This window comes from Danaus plexippus, chromosome 17 (genome assembly GCF_018135715.1).
Source record: "Danaus plexippus chromosome 17, MEX_DaPlex, whole genome shotgun sequence".
In the NCBI taxonomy this organism is placed as follows: Eukaryota; Metazoa; Arthropoda; class Insecta; order Lepidoptera; family Nymphalidae; genus Danaus; species Danaus plexippus.
The window spans coordinates 6,270,765-6,294,074 of NC_083548.1; the positions used below are offsets into that span (position 1 = coordinate 6,270,765).

Consider the following 23,310-nt stretch of genomic DNA (forward strand, 5'->3'; position numbering starts at 1 on the left):
CAGTAAAAAAAAATAATATAAATTTTATATCGGGCTATAAAATTTCTCTTTAAGTAAATTTTTAACTGAAGATAATGTACAAATAGTTTAAAATATTTGACTGAAATAACTTCGTCCATAAAAGGGATTTAATAAAACGAAAATGTTAAATAAATAAAAAATCTATAAATATATATACAAAAATGCAAAATATATACAAAAATACAACCCATTTACCCTCTTAGAGTATGTTTCTCGAGCTTAGGTATCCATAGACTGAATATAATTGTGTTTTACTGTCTGCCATTTTGATATTTCTTTAAATTTTCACTTAGCTAATTATAATAAACGATGCTCCAAATTTTGGTACTTGAGAAGCAGAGCGGATGTCTTTCATATTATCATATAATGTGTCCGTAACGAGATCGATGGGCCAATCTTTTTAGGAAATTTAATATAATTAGGGTGGATGTAGGTGTATGTACTAACGTTTTGTCCCTTATCATATTCGATCATTATGTTTACTCTATCTTGCATCGTTGCAAACAAAGCTCTTCCCGTTTTTCATTCATTAACCTAAGTTATAACTACAATGTATTCAGAATTATATATGAATCTGAACGTGCTGTGTAGCGTGACGATTAAAAATATATAAATCTTATAAGAAGAGACTAAAATTAAAATTTGTATTTTTCGTTTCATAAAAACCAGTTGACATTAGAGTTAAATACGATGTGTAGGGATAATAAAGATTTTCTTTCATTCACAAACATTGTATTCACTTATGAATATAAAGGTTTTCGACGAAGGATTACGGATTTTCCGGATAATCTTCATACACGTTATTTCTTTGAAGGAATTATTTAATTCTGTTCGCAGAACACATTTGTGACTTTATATTCAAGAGGATCGCCTGGTTTTCAATGTGAATTTAAATAATTAATTTAACATCATATCGTAGAAGTAAAATGATTAATTGTTGTTTAACTATTATAATGGCACGTGATCCAGTTATTATACTACAAAAAAACCTGTAGTATTATGGAAAAGATCTGATACTTTTACACATCTGGACCGATATTAACCAAACATAGCTAAGAACTAATCATGTTAACTGGCTTTCAAATGAAAAAAAAAACACCGAAATCGGTCGATACGTTTCTGAGATACAGTGCCTTAGACATACACACACATATCGACTTCAAACTCATAGCACCCTTCTTTATGGGGGTTAAATATTATAGTTTTAAATGGTGTGAGTTATGTCAATGTGCCTTAGGTTAACCGATTTATAGAATGGAATTGGCACGCTATCAGGCTTCTACGTTCCTGTGTAGCGACCTAATGTTTAACCGTCCCATATATTTCAGTGTCACAACGAGTTTTCAAAGGACCACGTATTCAAATCTTATCATCTGAAATTAAATCTGTATTGCTCTGCGCTAATCTTTGTGGATATTTCTCTTTATATATTTTCGATGTACATCTATTTAATTCATATTGTACTTGGTTTTCACCGTAAAATGTCAAGTTACTGTTGCACGCGTGATATGATATAAGTGATGCCTTAACAATCTACCGTTTTAAGCAAATGTATTATTATATGAATATTTTTTTGTTAAATTAAACATATGTATTACTTGGTTAACTGTTAAAAAACGAGCGTTGTTCATCTTTCAGTGAGATTATCTCATTCGTGTCACGAAGGAGCCGCATCACCTCGCCCGCGCCAGTTCAAACATTGGCCCGAGTGACCAATGTTTGAAATCCAATGTTGTAAACTACGCTGTTAAAGTGTTACAACTTAAATTTAAATTTTGCAACTTATAAATTTAATTTAGAGATACTAACTGTTTCTTTTATTATGACTTAATGTTTTTAGTGTATATATATTTTTTTAGATTATGTGCGTGAGAAGTATGCGTACTGTATATGCAAACTTTGACTGAATTAAATCTATAAAAAGCATGTGTTACGACTCTGTGTACGAGTGAAAGTATGACACATCTATACATACATAGTTTAGTGAAAGACATACAGGTCTCGTCGTAATTGATGAATCCGTTCGGGCGAGAATTTGTTGGGACCTGTTCGACCGGTCTTGAAGTGATTCGGAACCCTGAAATTTGTATTGATATATGTCTATGATGTTGTTCCTTCAATTTTATACCGTTATCTTTATACTAAGGCTATTTAATCATAAAAATCTTGTAATTTTAAAAGTTATCCTCCAGTCAAATAATCAAGTGATCAAAAAATATTTAAATGTTCTGCAGTTTACCTTCTACATGTTTGATAAAAATGGTCTCTATAAAGCATATATAATGAATATCCTGAAACGAAATTCCCCGATTTTTTGCAATCTTATTTTTGGTATACGGACTTTTTTTTTTTCAAATTAACCACTTTGGGATTAACAAACGGAAAATAATGTTGAATTTCACTGAACTATTATCACAGACACGAAAAAGCTATTGCGCTAAATTCTGGTTCATATTGTCATACTCAGACATAAATTACATCTTCCGAGAGGGAGAAAATATTTTCCCTTCTTTAAAAATAACGTTAGAATGGAGCCTGTTTTGAGATGTTTGTTTTTAACTCTCCGTGTAACCCTCCAGCTCTGACGGATACTTTAGAGAATATTTACTTGACATTGCATGACATAAATTGATATTGTTTTTTTTTTTTCAAAGTATGCCATGCGACAATAAACACTGATTCCTTTTTTTATGCATAACGTTTTAATAGTTACATGAATAAATCACTTAAATCAGAGTTATTCCGGAAATGTAAATTTAAAAATTTAAATAGTTTGCTGGAAAATCGCCTGAATATATGAACCCGCTGTGAATGTGGAACGGCCTTAATATTCAAAAGCAGTACTTTATGTGCCAGTTATGGAAGTTATTGGCTGGTATTAAAAATCGTATTTTTACAATTCGCCTTATACAGGATGGTTCGTGTTTTATACGATCTCTTGCTGAGAAAACAAATTATATGCGAGTATTGAAAACAAAAATACAAATTTGGAAACGTGACGATCTTCTTTATTTAGAAATATTTGATTATAGTGACATCTCCAACAAAGAATTTAATACATAATTTTGAATTAATTGACGGCTATTTACTCTGTTCGAGTAACAGTCTTTTGGGACAGGCTTACAAGTGAGTCAATTAAGGTAAAATTGCTTTTAATTTTATAAATGTAATAAAATTTTAATGTTCTCTTTATCAGTTCGTTGTGTGGTTTTATTTCCATCATTTTTCTTGTTTTTTTTTTTTTTATTGTATATGTATTTTTATAGCCTTTTAGAATTCGGCTGTTCAGTTTGTTCGTCTGTATCCTGATATGATATACCAGAAATATATCAAATTAAAATAAAGCTAGCGAAACTTATATTAATTAGAATTTAATAATTATTTTATATACATTAATTCCATTGATATTATCATCGGTATATAATACAATCTGCCAGTACTAGCCATAGCTTCTAACACGGCCGAGTAAGTCCAAGGAATTCTTCAAGAACACTGGAATAGACTTGAGATGAATTGTTCGTAATCTATTTACAACGAAAACGCTAAATTGTTTTATACTAAAATTAGAAACGTGAGTTGGATACGAAAATTATATTCCGAGGCTTGTGGACCTGACGTACTCAATAGGAACTAACTTGAAAACTCGGACGCTGGGATTTAATTAGCATACCTACTGCAACTGCTGATTCTTATTAGCTGAGAGTTTTTAATAACTTGGATTTTCATCTTAAATCGGTTTTCGTCTTGGTATTTTTCGCTACACTTTTACACCAGGACTCGATTGCATTATAACAGGAAATATATCTTAAATAATCTTTAGAAAAATTGAAAATTTTTATCCATAAAAACTGTTTGATACCAAAAACATATTGTATGAAGTGTTTAGAACATCCGAACCTTTGGTTTGATGGTACTAAAAAGCATAACCATTCGCTTAGTATAAGTTGGCATCGTCACACTACATAGTACATACGTAACGTAAACAGTTGTTCAATCATAAATATTAACAGATGGTATTAAGTAAGGTATTGTTTTTTCTTTAATTTCCCCTGGATACTGCTTGATTGATGGTCAATGAAGGCATAGGTGGTGTAAGCAGTATTTCAGTAACAGTGTCCCACCCATCTCTTGTAGACGCAAAATTTATAACTCTAAGGAAACAGATGCTGGCGAACTATTGCAATCCTCTGCAGTGCGTATAAGAGAGCAGGAAGTGTTTCGCTTCGTCCTGATGCGATTCAAGATTCCCTGAATCGTTTCGTATTCAGTATGACGACCAGAACTTGGACTCTGCCTACTGAAACAATATTAATAATTTCCTTATTCCTCTGCTTTTTTTCACTGGGTTTTCACTGCATTTTCTTCCTTTATATATCTTAAACATAACCATGGATCCGTTTGATATATTAACCTAATAAATAATATCAATTTGTCTCCTCTTGGGGTCATTTATGTTTGATAAATATTATTTTTGTTTTTATTTGTTCTTATTTCTGTATCTCTGTGCAATTTATCAGTTTTTTGTATACTCGGCGCTGTTGATATTGGAAAGGGATGATTGTGTCGTCCTTCAGTCACGATGCTAGTTCCTTAAAGGAATCAATTCCTGTGTCATTGAAATAAAATAATGAATGGAAGTCATCGTCACGTCTTAACTTCTAATGTTTTATAGGTCGGTTATATTACTACCTAGCAATACTTACAAGGAACTGTTAATATTAAGTTGAATTCAGTTCGGGAAATCTATGGTACAATTAGTTTTAAGGCACCGCAGAACTTTTGTCTCGCTTGAAATATTAGTTTTAACTGCTTTTATTATGACATTTTCAGTAATTTTGTCATTTGTAATGTAAATTTTGATAGTCTTCTTTGTTGTTATTTCAGTGTCTACTGCGTATGCTTTAGAATAATGATTTAAAACAGGTTTTTCCTCCCGACCTCTTTTAAGGTTCTTTCATTACGGTCTTAAGATATTTGGGTTCTAATTAGATTAAGTTTTTTTTACATTTTTAAGTACGTGATAAAACAAATTAATTCTCATCAAGCTCCATTCAATCCAGATTTCATTTATTCGGCTCGTGTACCTTATTGCATCGGAATAAAAGTCATTCGTACACACAGCAATTCACTTCACCTCCCAGCGAAGCTTGTCTGAAAAGTATTTCGTGATATGACGTTTTTTTTGTTTATCTTTCTGGCTTTCCCTTTTGAACGTTTACTTTAAACATTTACATTAAAGCTTTGTCGACTTTGAATATTCATTAACGTATTTTTCCGAAAGTATGCCGAGAGTATTACGGATGTTTTTTTTTTTTTGTAGCTGGTATTATAACAGGGGAACTCGGTGTCCATGACAAATCACTGACTATAACCAGCCAAGCGATTTATATATGATTTATAAACCGACATTACTTTATATCGCCACGGAAATTTCTCTCGACTAAATTGCTCTCTCTTTTTTTTTTTTTTTTACTTTAAACACTCTGCACAGAACACGAAAAACTGTGTGGGATATGAATAAAAAATTAATATTGTATAGGCAACTGGTGTTATATTTCTTGTATAAGAGCGATGTTTATCTTAGACTTCATGTTTTTTTTTCATATCTTGTATTTATTTAAAACTCAAACATGTTTAAAGTAACTCGTTAGAAGCATCAGATGTTAATTTTAGTCATTTTTAACTAAACAATGACAACAAACAAGAAATTTATTCATACAGGCCCAAGGGTTTTATCCGTGGTAAAGAACTATTTTTATGTAAAATAACTTATAAATTTCCAGTCTGGAAAAACATGATGAGGAAGTCGGCATATCTTAAAAAGGTTATGAGATGTAAGACAGCGCAGCGGAGTGGATTTAAGCTCCGTACTCTTTCCATAATTGGAAAGGAGGTGTCCGCCCAGCTGTGAAACGCTTATGGGATCGTACGCCTTATTGAATGAATAATAAACTGAAATGAACATAATGTATTTTTAAAGCACATTTAATATTTTAAATGAAAATTATGAATGTAAACTCGTCTTGAATTCGGATTAATCCGTGGCGTTTGTCATTTCGGACTTCGCGGTCGGCAATTAACCTAATTATCGCCGGCTGACTGTCACTTTTATAGTGCTATTAACTATTTTAAATGTAAGAGAATTTGTATTGTTCATTTACCTACATTTTATCTGTTTTCCTATAAAAAAAAGGGTTCGCAAATAATATAATTTTAATATAAAGTATCATAGTAAATTAGTTTTTTATTAGTAAGTTTAAATTTTTTTTTTTATTTGATGAAAATGCCACACTCAAATTCTTTATCTTTTTCAGGTAAGTGCTTGGATAAATTCTATTGATGAAGCGTAGAAGCGTTCGGCCTCCATCCACCTGAGGTAAGTTTTAACTGAACACAACTCTACATACTACAACAGACGACATCTCGTCAGCCCGTGATCGCGGTTGCTGCAAAGTAACCGAAACGCCGGGTATGAAGTTTTAAAAAAAACAAAATACGCGTAGTATAATCCCAAAAATAATAGATTCATTTAAATGAATACTCGCGAAAGTCTTCGATCTCACAACACTACATACTTAAGATATATGTTTTTTTTTTTTTTTTGCTTAACAAAAACATGTATAGAAAAATATTTTCTGAGTTTTCGTTTCTTTTCTCATATATTATGTTTAAACAAACATAAGGCAAACATGACTATCAATTTTATATAACCTTATCTTGTTACGTTAGTACCTTATGTTAAGTTACATAACAACATAGTTTTTGAGTAAAAGAGCAACTGACATACATGATATTGATAAGATTAGTTGATAGTTATATCGAATTTTCCTTAGGAATATATTTTTAATACACACATGTTAAATAATTTAAATGTACTGATACAATATACGCGGATATAAGTTCTATTATGTTAGTGTTGTCTTTATTACAATACTTAATAGACTGCAGATACAAATTCTCCCACATGATGATATTATCAACTAGAATGCTGTGCTATTAACACGTTTAAGAGACTCTCTCGTTTTTTAACGTCTGTTGTTTTTGCGCTTAACGTATTGACATATGAACGTACTTCGTTTATTTGAGCTCTGTGTTTGTGATGGATTCAGAACGTATTTTAATGTTATAAGTGAAGGCTGGTTATAGTTTTTCCATACCACGTTTTGGATTTTCGATCTGTTTTGGTCTCTATAATTTTTATATTTCCCGTATTCGATGTAGTGATAGTCACTTTATTAGTTCCACCAAGGGCTGTTCGGTAAATCCGGTAAATTTCCATATAGCTCTATTGTTACCCAGTTTAATATTAAAATAATAATCGGTCACATGAAACTCGTCTTTGTGTTACATGCAATAAGAGCTATAATAGCTCGATGTTCGTTTATTTAAGTTATATTTCATATTTTAAATTTGAATATTGTAGGGTTAATGAAAATTCTTTGTTATTTAATATTTTCTAGCTGCTCACTGAGGTCGACTGTTTTATTATATATTAAATGCTAATAAAACTGACACCGATTCTGAAATGAATACGTTTTTAATACGTATTATTAGAATATTTAAAAAATGTTAGTAGTTTCATTTTGAAATTTATTATAAATTAAACCAATGATTTTAAGCATATATCCATACTTTTGGATTATAAAGTTTTATAATTCGAATAATACCCGTTCTAATGACTTCACATAACTTGTCTTAGTGCAATTTTTTTCTCTCTCAATAATAAATTCTAGTGGGCAACGTATTTAACGAGTCGATATAAGATAACACGATACATTCCTTTTAAATTTCTAATGTCTTTAATGTTATTCACTATCCTCAACTCTACCTGTCACGTTATCTTAGTCTCGGACCCTTCAAAACAATCCAGGACCCACCAAATTCTATTGGGGTGTAAATTTTGTTGTATTATTTAAAGCTTTCATTTGTGCTGATGTAATTTATTGCTCGCCAGCGTTTGCCAACCGATAAAGAGAACTCCCTGACACTCGTGACAGTCTGGTAGCTGTGTTTACGATAAACTGGTTGCAATTAAAGAATTTTAATTGAAATGTTTTTTAAATTTGTGTTATTACAGATTAAACAGAAAAATATATAGTTTATTAAATATCAGAATGTAAATAAACATTGATTTGAAGTATATAAGGCGTATCGTGCACATATTACGTAAAAGAAGTTTTAATATATAAATAAAATATTTTATATATTAATTTAGTAAAGTTGAAGCAAATACAATTAAGGCGAAGATGTTCCATCCCATACTTAGGTAATACTTCGTTAGTGAGAGCGGTGATGTGAGATTTTTGAGCGATTACTCAGAGGTTCATTAAGGCCTCACCCTTAAATTACGACGTTAATGATGTTAGGAATATATACCGAAATAAAATTTTCATATACCTACAGTTTGAGAAAACTTATATTTTGATTATAATATGTCAAATTGTAGATGTCATCAGTTCAATACCATTTGTGAAGTCATGAGCGAATATAGAGTCTTTTTTATCAAGGGGGTCAATATCTGTGGATGAACAAAAAATAGTGCGTGGAGTCCCTCCGGAGAAGTGAAATTTCTTGGTGTGGAAATGGAAATAGGAAGGGGTAGAAATTGACTTTTAGTGAACTCATATTGATTCTTTAAGAACAACTTTATAAACATTGCTTACAATTCACGATTGACCCACCTATTTACTCTCGCTCTGTCTCTATCTATTCCCTTTCCCCGGGAGCGTTGAACGTTCAACGCAACCTTGTTGGAAGTCGCAAAAATTTCACTTCGATATAGTATAAGGATGTAAAAATTTCACAAGCTGTACAGATGGTGTCAATTACCCAGTTTCTTGAACTTGAAATCCTGTACGACTCGTATTTCAGAAGAAGAAATTTTTAAAAAGGAGTAGCCGTCCGTATACAACATATTTAATATATATTTTAAAGCAACTACTTCACCCGGCTTTTCTTCTTTTATTTGTCATCTTCATCAATTGTTCGATATTTATGTAATTTATCTTGTGTCATTCGACGTCTAAACGTAACTGTGAAATGAGGTCGCGTATTTTGTTAATTATTTCTATATCTCTTGATGATTTATGGGGATTAATGCTTGTTTTTTTGGCAAAAAATTATTATAGACGAAAAACCTATCTGTAGTTTTGAATAGGGATTTCATTTTAACTAACTAACTATTCTATAAGTTACCAAGGCTAACTTTAGTTCTTTCTTCGGTATTGTCTTGTTTTTAGGCTGTGGCCTGATTCACCCTAAAACGTTGAAAAATATGGAAATTAATTGCAGCCAATTATAATATTATTTTAAATACTCTGCTGAGTAAATACGAAGGAGTTTGTCTAAAGAAATAATGGCTTTTATTTTAAACTCCAGTTACGTTTTTAACCATCAACGTGGAACAATACAAAAAAATGATAATAATTTAGGCCTACTCTTGTCTTTACATTAATCTAGTTTGAGTTTTATTCTTGTTACACCGATAATCTAGTTGTGATGTACCGTAAATCGAAACAGCCTTTTCAAATATAAAACAAAAATCATTTGTTACATTCATATATATAATCGTCATAATAAATTTATATATATATATATATGTATTCTGTCTTCGTAAATGTTTAATTATGTGTAGACGAATAATATGATATTTATACATCATAACATGACAAGCGAGGCGTTAAAGGCTCTTACAAATACAGCTTTGATACGTCAATTTATTACCAACTATTATAATGTATACATACTATATAATGATTGTACGTTCTGATTTTGGTAAGATTGATAATTAATTACTCTAGAATTTAATATATATAAATTCATTAATATTAAATTCTAAAGTAAATTGACACTATTATCATGAGGTAATATGAAAACATAAAAAATACTATTATGTCCTGTTTAATATATTTTCTCAATGTAGTTCAATCTTTATAAATGTAATGTTTTTTTTACAACAAGATTATTTAAATTTTACTGTAAGTTTATAACCTTTAAGATTTTTCTTGTAAAATGCAACCATATTTTTAATATGACAAGAGCTCGTAGCCCGTAGCCAAAGCTCGTAGCATTCGTAGCACGTCTACGAGTGCTTAAGACTACCAATCGTTACGGAATCCACTTCGAATAGATTCGCTCCAATATTTATTTAAGACCTTTTTTTTTGTATTTTTTATGTTGACAAGACATTTTCTCCGACACGATCCCTTAAATTCAATATATTATTTGTGCAAATATATACTGTTCTATTGTATATAACTTAAAATTTTATTACATGTACATTATCTAGTTTATCGAAAATCTTTTTTATATTAAAGCCTGTATATTCTCGGTGGGTTTTTAATTAATATTTCACATATCAGTCGACGTCAGCTTACGGACATACGACCGTGTGCCCATTAAAAATATAGCTGTGGCGACGGCTTTGCAAGTTTCATGCGGTCTGAGATAATTCCTCTTTTTGTATTCCCTAGCCTTCAGCTTTTGATTTGATTTGAGATAAAAAATCTTTGGTTGAAATGGCATATTATAATAGCTTTCCACCGTGACGTCAAAAATATGGAGCTTCTATTTTTCCGCTGATATTTTTTTTAGGTTTTCCTAAATAAAACTTTAGTGAACTTTTATATGATGAAATAAAACTAATATTTTTTGGATTTTTAACTGAACACAACACTACTACGACAGACGACATCTCGTCTGCCCGTGATCACGGTTGCTGAAAAGTAGCCGAAACGTCGGAATTATGTAGTTTGAAAATAATAAAATCCGCCTAGTAAATCCCAAATATATTAGCTTTATTTTAATGAGCACTCGTGGTAGTCTTACATCTTATTATCTTATATGATGACTTTTTTATTGATTGCCTTTTAAATCTCATCTGTCAGAACAAATGATGCTAAAATTAATACCAATTATGTCATTGAATAACCAATAATATATATGTAAAAATGTTTTATATAATTTTTATTAACCATTTTCATTTATTTTGCACATGAGATATGAAAAAATTAAAGCTAAATGGAATAAACAATGGGTAAACTGATCTCTACAAGGGATTTTCTTCTCTCGTGACATTTAATCAAAAAATTGAAATTTAAACGTGGGAAATAAATATTAAATAGTTTAAAACTAAAATACAATACTTCAAATATATATCATGGAATATTCAATAATATCCTGCAAATGATAAATACAGTAGACAGGAACATGTATATAATATATTTGAGTTAGTTGAAAATTAAACTTTTAGTCTAAAAATAACAGCAGAAGGACTATTCCTTACATCTAAGTAAAGAGTTCCATGACCATGGTGTGTGAACAGTGAATTGCAAAGGATTTTTGGCAGAAAGTGAAGTTTTAGGAGGATATAACGAGAGCTCTAGTTCTAACACACGAACCTTTATTGCGATTACTGGAGGAGCATTGATGGAATCGTTTTAATAAATAGGAAGGGGATAATTTTTAAGGACCTTATACAACCTCTTTAGTGTATGCATATTCTGTCGAAGGTCGATAAGTGGCTACTTGAATTGACCACAAAAATCAGATACGTGTTCAAATTTGAACAAACCGAAAATAATTGGAATTGGAATTCAGATTGAAGGCTACCTAATTCATTTAGCAGCCCCCTCGGAGGTATTTAAAAACTAAATATAAGCACATTCAAAATCATCCTAAGACACTGACACCAAACTTTGGTCTGGAAAAGTAAAAAATTCTGTTTACTTTTAAGAGTGTGTATTTGCAGACGAATTTGTCGGCTAGTTTCGTTGAGTTGGTAATGCCAGAAACGAGTTTTGTCAAGAATTACCTCAAGGTTTTTAAAATGGTTCCAAACATGTTCATAACATGGTCATTATATCGTACGTGTGATGATTTCAGATTTAATTTAGTGACAAAATATCAGCTGCTAATAATTGCGCGGGTTTCTTAACATTCACAAACAGATCAAACGAGTTAAAGCAAACTTTTATTGCACGGAGATCACCATAAATAGTGTGGCTTTCAGTAAAAAGGTCTGTAAGTCAGTCGCACTTAAATTATTTATTTTATTGTGAAAATATGAACTGCATACGAGTATGTAAGTAGTCTTATATACTTCTTAATCTACTTCCTAAAGGAAGAAAAAAAAATGACTTTGTTAATTCAATGAAAAAAATATGTTATAGCTGTAGTATATTGGATGATGTCTAAACATAGTGATTAGATCATTGTGAGTAGATATTAAGAACTACACTACGGGAACTGATCGTGCCGCTGAAGTCCTTTGATGTTGTATCGTCATCACCTTAAGTAAGTTTTATACTCTCATCATAGATTTAGTAGATTTTTTGAAAATAATAAAATGCCCATCGATGTATTGTATCAGAGTAGTGACAAAAGTTTACGAGCCATTAAAACTTACAATAAGTTGATAAAGATATCTTTATTGAGGGTACTTCAGCTTTTATGGTTTTCTGAATTCCGTGAACAACTGATCCGACCGTCTTATATAGTTGGTACTTAAAAAGGTATTCATACTTTGTCATAAAATGTATTTATGTTCATTTATTTTCTGTCATATTGACCTTCGATGTCTGAAGCCTGAACCTCTATATATAAATTGAGAATTTTTATAAATCTCATTGCATACACAACAAAAAACTTTTTTATATAAAAATTCGAAGGTAGGTAGATTTTTTGTTTTTGAATAAAAAGATATAGACAACAAAATATTATTTGACAGTTTGAAAAAACTTCTTTTATAAATATTACTCGTAGATTAATTACCTTTAAATGTCACGGCTGTCAGTAATAACTGACACTGTAGAAAAGCCAACAATGAAGGATCACATCTTAACTGCCACAGCATCCCAACATCCTTATAACTGATGACAAAGTTGATCTGAACGCACGTCCTCTCCCTCTACAGTAGAACGTGTTCCAAATTATAATACATCAATACCAGGGGTTGGGATCCGTCTGGAGGTGACGTCACCTGATTTTATTATGTTATTTAAGACGCTTTTTTGTTCGTATAACAATTTTACAGTTACATCACATATACATCAACTTTATTTAAAATTAATTGTAATTTTTAATCTTTATACTTGTATTTTTTTTGTCGCTCAACTATATGACCTCGCCTTTACGACATACTCTGTAAATTATAATCTTTGCTAGATTGTATAATGCATGCTCGGTGAATGCATTCACGCTGAAGAGCTTCATCTCAGCACCCGTCTTAAGATATCTCCTGAGAAATACCAGTCATGTATAACCGCTTTTATGAGCTGAAGAAAAATACGGAAGATATATCAAAATGTGAATTTTATTAAACGTATTACTCATTCGCTCCCAACTGACGAATGACTCGCATAATATAAAGGACATTTAAAATTGAATTTTTTAACTATATTCTAGAAGTTGTCCAGGAAATATTATGTTGCTAGAGATACCGCTATGTTGTCATTGACGGAAATTACGAACGGTTTCCGTACACTCAAAGGGAAGAGTCTAGACTGACTTCAAATGACATATAGTGTAAGGTGTAATAATGTTATAAAAATAAGAATTGTTTACAATACATATAAATAGCATATAATGTTAAATAAATTACAATACAAATTTTTATTGTATGTTTGTCTCGGATCTTTTTTTACTTGTGTATTGTGATAGCTTGATAATATGCTTTTTTTTGTACAAATGTCGTAATATATTAATTACCGCTTACCAGTTTTACACTTTTCATTTAGTTTTCATGGGATGGCAAAGACAATGTTGATATTATCTTTTATTTCCATATATATATATCCTCTGTTGAAATTCTAAAAGAACAGTTAAGTTACTTATTTTGTTAAAAAATTATATATTTCTATTCAATTACAGTCCGCTTTGATTGGGACCTTATCAACTTTAAACTCGGTGGAGTTAGGCTATTTTATAAATGAATGTAGCAAATTATTGCTGTATTTTTTTGTATAGTTTAATAGATTTTTGCAGATTTTAGATATGGTCTATAAAATTTACGTCACAAATACAATTTTCTTCTTTAGTTATTTATTCATGATATTTGAGAGTTCTTAAAGCTATTTCCAGTTTATAACTCGCCTGTAAAAACTTACTTTATTACGATAGCAATACTTTTAATTGCAGTCCATTTGAGTAAGCGTAGTCTCTACAGGCGCTTTTTATTCTGAGAAATGTTGTAAGTATTATTTTTGTTTATATATTATGGTACCCGTCATAAGAAAACTTCCCAATCTAGCAAAATTTCGTACTACAAGTTATATGTTTAGTGGGAATTTATTCAGTTAAGTTCCATTTTAAGTTTTTCGTTTGCCCGTGACCTGAAAATAAACTTTACCACCATATTTTTATGGAACGAATTGGCAAATCTTTGAAAAAATAAAGAATCTACATTAAATTAAGTGCAGGAAAAGCATATAAATAATGTGATTAATTGCTCTTAGCCTGATTTTAAACGTTCGTTCCTTCTGCAAAAGAAAAGCCAAATGAGTGTGTTTTTAAGTAACCGATATAATTTTTCAATGTTTTGTACTTGTGGGTAGGATTATAATTTTTTAAGTAAATCTCTAACATCACTGAAGAGGTGTTTTGTAATATGTTGAAAATGTTTAATTTTGTACCAATTTTTTTTCTTTATATATTTTCTTGAGCTGATCTTTGTTGTTCTGTTGAATGTCGTGGTCATACTCGGTGAAGACATTCAAAAGAATTTCTTATAATTCCAATGTTAAACGTCATAATCATATGAGAGGTGCGGCGCATTGCGCCCACCTGTCGCCGCGCGTGCGTCCCGCGTGACGTCACACGGAGCTGCCCGACGACGCCCGAAGACGCACGAGCGGATTGATCCACGGAGACTGCACCGCTAATCAAATGAGCCAAACGCTGGCATATACCTCGACTTCTACTCCTACTGTGACACAAAACATACTTTTGAAACATTCCTCTGCACCCACAAAAGCTTCTCGCATGAAGGCCGTCTCGTTATCCAGTTAATTCAAGATAAATATTCTATCAATCGGTGGTGGAGGAGGACGCAGGCGCGGCGGTCGGAGGCCCAGTCCCGCTCCGGTCGCGCCGCCCGCCGCACGTCTCCTCAGCGGGCTCGCTCCGGCGGCGACTCGCCCGCTGCCTCTGGACACTCTCAGTACTGTAACATCTCGCGCCACCTCCGACCACCGCTAACGAGGACCGCCGACGGAGCTCGCGATTCGTTCTCACACCGCGTCGTATCCACGTGCCCGTCTCGTTGCGTAAGTCGCGGAATAAAAAACTAACCAAATCTCCTTTGAAGAAAAACATATACGACGTTACTGCGATCGGTATCTTCAGTCTGTTTACCGTTGTCGTGGTGTCATCGCGTGCTCGGAACACCCCCATCTTATTGTAACGAGTTCGATGCTCGACGTTTAGGAATGGTTTAATTTTAATAGGTTAATTCGCGGATTGCGGGCGCGGTCTTTTTAACCTTACGATACAGAGTGCTAGTTGACCTTAAAAACCGCGCGGCCGACACCTGATTTGTTTGCGGCTAGCAATGGTTACCGCTTTTATCATGAGACGCTCCTTACAGTTAGCTGTTTACAAAACAAGCTTTTGCTTTTATTTTTTCAAAAAATAAAATTTTAAAATAATTTATGCTATAAAGTCTTAATATATTTTATTCATGATACATGTAATCCATTCCGATTTATATCGTAAAGCATATTTTTCTATTTTCTTCGATTATATATTTTATTTAAAGTCCAATTCGTTTTTAATCGGCTCTAACGACTTTTTACTATAATTAATGCACCGTCGCGCGCTTACAGAATTAGAAATTGAGAAAAAAATATTTTGTTTACCTCCTGGATTTACCCTATGTATCATATTAAACAGTTATTACTACTTACGAAAAAATTATATTAACTTTGTTGTATTATCTCCATATCAAATATCACATATGACAGTATTTTATACTATATATAATATTGAAAGATTATTAAAATCAATTCTGTATGTCACATTACGTATCAGGCAATTTATTCATGATATTCTAAAAATATATCTGAACCTTAGTTTAGGAGGACCAATTTTTAATTACTGCTGATTGTTTTATTAACTTTTTTACTTAACATAATAGTAATACGATCCACTGCACAAATGAAAATAATAATGATAGGTTAAAATCAAAATTCACAATTTTTTTTACATTAACTTCCATAATATAATGTTTTTTTAAATGCAACAAATTATTAATTCCCATCAACATAAATATATGGATATGACATGTTTGATAAAAAAAATACTCATTATGATGTAGGTAGGTTATATAAAGTTATATGAATAAACATTAAAAATGTATCTAAAATAACGTAAAAGAAAATAGCTCTACAATATTTTAAAGTAATTACGATATTAAAATCTAGTTTTAGAAAACTTTTTTTTAGTATAAAACACAAAGATTTTTGATATAAATCCATTTGAATATGTGGGATAAGTGCGGTAGAGAGATCAAAATCGAAAGCTCGTGTTCCTAAAACATGTCAAGCTTTGTACAAATTTTAATTCATTAAATTAACGTTATAACGTTTGTATTATTTGTATGCGTTTCTATAATTGATATATATTATATGTATTACGAACTAGAAAACTATTGCCGTCGGCAAATAGTGGAATAAAACTAACAATAATTACACATAAACACAACTGTATGTGTGTGTAAATAAATTACAGAACAGATTTTTTTTATGTTTTTTTTTTATAAAATAATTCTCGAATCGTTAATATGAATGGCCAAGTGTCGTACTGGAATAGTTTAAGCCGTATGTGCAAAAGTCACGAAACTAGAGCTTGGCTTCGAGTGGGGAGAGCTTGAAAAATTATGTACCTTCACTATTTGATGTATATCCATGAAACCCAAGTCACTTTACGGCTCCTTTTCTCTCATATATCATTTTTTTTAATTCTCTAATACAGTTTATATAAAACACAAAATTTTATAAACAATTGAGCGTTAAGTCACTAAAGCCTACGTTGCCAACTATACAAGAAATTAAAACGTTTTAAAATTTTGATTCGCGCTTATGATATGACTATTTATTTTTGGGAAAAACCGTTTAGGTTAAACCCAGGACAGTTTGAAATGTTGTTGTATTCTAAGACACTTTGTCGGTACGGTGACACGACACCGACAAACTTCGTGCGTGTTACAAGTTCTTTATAGAAAACAAATTGAAAAAAAAAATACACCACTGAAGGGTTAATACCCATTAAATTCTCGAGGGCGTATTGTCGAAGTTTTTAATTTGATGGACGTAAATGATTAACATTGAGTTTAGGGTAAAATTTAAACAGTTTTCCAGTAACCAAAATACAGACTTCACGTACATAAGCTCCTATTCACTTAAATATAATAATATTGAGTTATTCAGTCGCAATAACTAAGTTCTGATATTTAAATTAACAATACGAAAAGGATATTAGATGTTTGGAATATGTTAAATAACATCCCCAGAGAGACGTCTCGAGAAATAATACAAAATTACATATCAGAATATAAACGTAAATAAAATTATCTTGAAAGCAGACATCACGGTTGGGAGGACTTGTTAAGCGTTTGCTTGAAATTTACCAATAATATAATATAAAGACGTGCCCTATTTGTAGCTTTTGATTGTAATTTTGAGACATTCAAGTGATGTTGATTCAGGTATGTTAATAAGTATAGCACACAAATGAATTCTATACAAAAAGTGATCTAATCTTTCTATCATATTATTAATGACGCTGTTAAATTTTTTTGTAAACATGTATTTTTATTTGCAATTTCTCGCAACCAATAACCTTTCGTCGGTATTATCTCAGAGAGTTAAAGATAGAGGAACCAATATTCAAATGGTATCTTAAAGGTAACCAAGTAACCAACAAAGGTCGATACTGGATTACAAAGTACATAGGATGGGATGAGACGCATTGTACTGAATTGCAAGCTAACAAACAAGTGGATTCCAAAAGGGTTTCCGTTTGTTATCCAATGTATCTCTTACCTCAGTTTGTATTTAACATGCTGTTTACGTCATTTCTATGCGTCGACATTCACTATGGGTCACAATTACCGCATTATGATGATGATGAGTTGATGAGTTGAGAAAAATGTTCATCGAGAACAGAGAATACCAGGAATAGGAAAAGAAAAATTTAAGAGCTTTATTGTAAATATTCGTGAAACGACAAAAGAAAAAATCCTTTTATTTTTTCTTATCTTTGCAGTTGCATCTGAACAGTGCTCTATTGTATTGTGTATTTCTAGCTATAGTTAAAAATCAAATTAATTTTCATAAATCACGTGACAACAAAGAAATTATAATCATCTTGATGGATGTCTTCAGTTTCTATAGATAACTTATACCTATATCGACTAACAATTATTTTGTTTATATATATTCTATACTTGTATATTTTTACGTAATTTTGTTGATATATAACCTATCGTCTTATAAATAGAAATATTATATGGTTCAAAAATTAATTATCTTAAAACTAAGGTATAGATTTTTCTAAGCCACAATTGTTTGATAGTTTAAAAAAAAACCAGTTTATGTGACATTGAACACAAACTACTCATGAATTTTATAGACAACATCTCTAATGTTTTGTCGTTTATAACTAAAAATATTACATGAAATTATTTCGAAATCAGAAACGTGGATTCTGTTCAGGCTTTTATAGTCCGTTACTTGTCCCCGATCACTTGTGGTCAAAATAGATCTACCTTGTATAGGACTATTTAACCACTTACTGTTACATGCAGATGTTTAATATAAATAAAAATATTTCTCTTCCACGTTAAAGTATAAGAATAATGATATTTAATCATCACCTTCTAAGAACATATGAGTCCTCGAGTTAACAAGTAAAATTAACATTTCTATTCCAAATTTATACATAAACACAATAAACATATCAAAATTCTATATAAATAAAACAATTCTCATACATCTTAAACGGGATGCTGGCTCTTATCGTACCTAAATATTAACATACAAGACCTCCGCCTGCTGAAGTTACAAGGTCCCGATGTTTTATTATGTATGACATGAAACTATAAGGACGTCTCCGTGGGAATTTTATAACCCGAAAGAAATGAGAAAAGGTCATTTTACTACTCTCCAATATAGTCCGTCGTGTGGGAATCGTCTTATAAAAGTAGACGTTCTCGGACCAACAATAGTTTTATGTTGAACACAATATGTTCTGTACCGAGAGCCGCGTCAGAGGTCCTTGTTAACCTGTATATGTGAAATGAATTATTGTTGGATGATAACGTCGGATCCCTTTTTATCGTTCTGTTATCAAAAGGTCCGAATCCCCATTGTGCGGACTCCTTCCAATCTACCGTCTGTCAGAGGCGTCCAATTCTTAAAAGACATAGCCGAGAAATTGTAATTTGTTACGTGTAATGTGAATTTTTTTCTTTCCAAGACTATAGTAAAATTTATATGGAAACAGCTTTATATTATATAAAAGTTTTTGGTTATTTTTTATTTATTTGTCTCTTATAACATGAAAAGTCTATTGAATTAAGAATTTCCTTTGTAGCTTTCTAGTATAAATCGCGTCGCTGGTTCTATTGGCTGACACTGGCTTAGTGTGCCAGCCTGATCCTAGTTTCCACTCCATAGAGCAATTGACTCGCTGCAGATAAATTGGCTTCTCTTTCTTGGCAGACCTAATGTGTTTAAGCCTTTAACTTTTCATATTAAAGAAATTTTGTTGAAATTCTTTCCTTATATTTGTCGTTCAAAATAAACACAATGAAATATAAATAACAAATTTCTTCACACATCGATGCCAATGAATATCAACCCCTTGTCTTTCCTGTATCGGAGTTTCCGTTTCATTTGTCAGCTTTGGACCGAGCTTGTTTGCAGTCGTGTAAAGAGCGGTACAATTTCTCTCTCTCCGTCCAATGATGCAACGTTCAAAGATTTTTTAATATAGCAACGTGAAATTCATAACGTCACGCCGTTTTTTTTTGTTTTCACTAAACGAGTAAAGTCCACAACCGTCGGAATTGCAATTACAAAAACAATATATTCCGAACAAACGTAATTTATAACATTAATTGAATTCTGAGCGTACTTTTATTCTCATAGTGTATAGAGGCGCACGTCAGTTAACCATTATAAAGCTGTCAATCGATTTGTTTACAGAGACTTGATTTATATGTGAAATGCATTGTTATCGCAACAACGTTTCTGTGCAGGTTTTTATACGGAATACGGCCTTTATAAAGTATCATATGATATGAAAAATATTGTATTTCTGATAGAGATCATGGGACATTGAAGTTAAATTAAGTTTATTGGGAATATCGGATGATAGTTGTAAGATAATTGTCGAATATTTTCTCAATGAATCCCAAGGAATTTTCTCGAGGAATATTTCCCAAAGCGACCTGCAGATTTCGTTCACATTTGATCCAATATATAGGTATTGCTTTCTATTACTGCTATGAGATAAAGTGGTTACTGAAATGTTTTTGTAAATTCTTTATAGTTTTAATATATACATATATGTATGTAAATTTTAACTCGTCCTCCTAAACTGCTATAGAAATTATTTTTCATAAAATAAACCCGCCTTTGTCTTGTATACCTATTATGTTTACAGAACAATTATATAGGGTGGCAAACGGAGGTTCCGGGAAAACTAGGAATCTTACTTATATGTATATTATAATAAAAATGACATATTAAAACTTATAACCTATACCTAAGACTACATGATTTCCCGGATGTTAGGATAGCAATGCCATTCCATTGCTTGTTGGTATCAAGAATCTTCTGGTTCGCACGGCATGGTGTTGGTTCCGCGGAGTCAGCAACGTCACTCGTATGTCATTTTGTCCATACATCGATGTTTCCCCGGCAATGTTTATCTAATTCTTCATATGTAGCGCGTACGTAACAGAACTAAAACACTGGAAATAAATAAGATATCTCTATAGATAGACCAGTATATAACATTTTGTATTAATAAATGCACAACTTCTATTTTCTTATATAAAAACAATTATTAAGTTAAACATTTTAAGTGAGTTTACGGATTTTTTTATAAAACGTAACAGCAGTATTTTTATAACTTTCTTTTAATGCAAAATCATTATTTAGGGTCCATATTATGATAAGTAGGTTTTATCTTCTTAAGTCAGAAGACATCTCATAAGATTCATAAATTTTATCAAAAGTGATATCTGAATATAGATAAAATTCTCCCTAATTCTCCCTTTTCGTCTGGAAAATTTAAACATAAGATGTAATTCCCTCAAAGGTATAAAAAATATATATAATATAATATAGATAGTGATAATAATATATTTATTATTATCTCTATAAAAATATATATTATTTTGTATCCCATAAAATAGTATCACGCCATCTTTTACTGTAAGTATCTGTAAAGGCTGCTTTATGCAATTTATGTTGAACATTTAAGGGTTATTTTTATTGGCAGGAGGTTATTAAAGATACGGCGGACATTCTACGTCGTTTATTCGATACAAATATAATTATTTGTTCATTATTTATATTATACGCAACATTTATTTTACCTAATATTTAAATAACAATAGTTTCTTAACGATTTATTTTCTTCAACGTCAACTTTATCACAGGTTATAATAGCAATTGTTTTTATTATCTATCACATATATTTGCGACTCTCTGGCGGTCATGATAGCGTTTGCTATACCACTAATTCTAGTATTTGTTCATACCCCAGACGATTCTATTATCGCCACCGTCTCTGGTTTCGGATTTGGTCGATATTATCAGTTCAATGAGATACGTAACGAAACTCAACGGTCACGAATCGTATTGTTTGTGATACTGATTAGTGTCATATGGACATTTCTGTAGTTTATTGCTATGGAATGTGTGCTGTTGAATTCACTGCCTAATACTACATGAATTATATCGTCAATTGTTATAATAGAAATGATTTTATTATGTTAGATTAAACTGGTATATTTTTATTCCAAACTAGACTTTATATAAGTTTGTATATTTATTGAAAGTTGGAAATTTATTTCTTAAAATATGTCAATTTTCTTTTCTTTCTTTTTGTATGGTATTTTATTTTAATACAACCAACAAGATGCGATAAAAAGTTATTACGCGGTTTAAGAGAAGCATTCTTTCTGTTACGTAACGGCACCACAACAGAAACTTCAGCTCTAAGACGCCAAAGTTTCCCCGTTTGGAAGTTACGGTCAGGCAATCAATAAAAAACCAACTGATTGTATTGTCTGCCACGCCTTTTATACACAAAAGTAAACATTTTAAATAGCACAATCAACTGCGATAAAGTCTTTTGAAAAATTAAAAAAAAAAAAAAAAACAATTTGGTTAAATAGTTCGGCATGTAAATTTCTCTTTAAACAACGTTTAATATTAAAATTCCGACGTCGGTTTATAAAATGGACAAAATGTTTACCCAAATAGAATTCTTTTATCTATATTAATGAGAAAGTTTGCGGCCACAAAGCCCCATGCCGGCCGTCTCGGTACAACGTCAAAGGAGATTAGGTTCGTTTACCCAGTTGGTCTCTCCCCGCCCTAACGGCCGTTTCGTCCCGCAGTCAACTAAGTCTTCCTATATATGGCCAGCGGTCAGTACTAAAGAGTGAAAATAGTGCTAAATAGTATAATAAAAATGGCCTGGGGATATTGGTCTGCGTCGTCAGTGATGCCGGATCGCGGCAGGAGTCCGCGTCGTGCTGGCACCTCGGTGGTACACTCGCATCCGAATCCACCGACTGCGAGGGAAGTGATGGAAACACATGACGAGAGCATCATCCATACCGCCTCCACGTCCAGAGATAGCCGCGACCACTCAGCTTCACCACATTCATCGTCGAACGGCGGTCACTCCCATCATCATGAGGTGCGGCACGCAGTACCGGCCAGTGCACTATTTGGAGAAAGTTACGGAGAACTGTCTAGGAGGCCGTCTCTGGATTTAGGTTCGGTACGGAGTGCTTTAGCCTCGTGTTCGGGTGGTGGGACGCTTAGTGCGGGGTCGACGTTGACGCGCGGTGGTACCCTCGCTGATTACTTACCACCGACGCCATGCCCTCACCACCATCGGGTTTATGTCGATCATCACAAACACTACGAACAGCCGATCCAGCCCGTGCATGTGGGTGTACCCCATCACTCACACTCACACGCCTCCAGTCGACATCACACAGACGACGAAGATGACTTGGAACCCGCTTACGCCACAGGTATGTCG

The 23,310-nt window shown here is 32.1% G+C and overlaps 1 protein-coding gene across 3 annotated transcripts in view; it reads left to right on the forward strand.

Annotated features, from left to right (window-relative positions):
* Positions 1-23,310, forward strand: part of LOC116771390 (atypical protein kinase C) — a 109,601-nt gene that overhangs the window by 35,179 nt on the left and 51,112 nt on the right. Inside the window, exons 1-2 of one of the 3 annotated variants that reach the window (XM_061523132.1) lie at positions 15,113-15,284; positions 22,655-23,302. The exons of the other annotated variants lie outside the window; for them this stretch is intronic. Coding sequence (XP_061379116.1) covers positions 22,729-23,302 — 574 coding nt within the window. The 5' untranslated portion in view covers positions 15,113-15,284; positions 22,655-22,728. Of the gene's footprint in view, positions 1-15,112; positions 15,285-22,654; positions 23,303-23,310 lie in introns of those variants that run through there. 3 annotated transcript variants of the gene reach the window in all.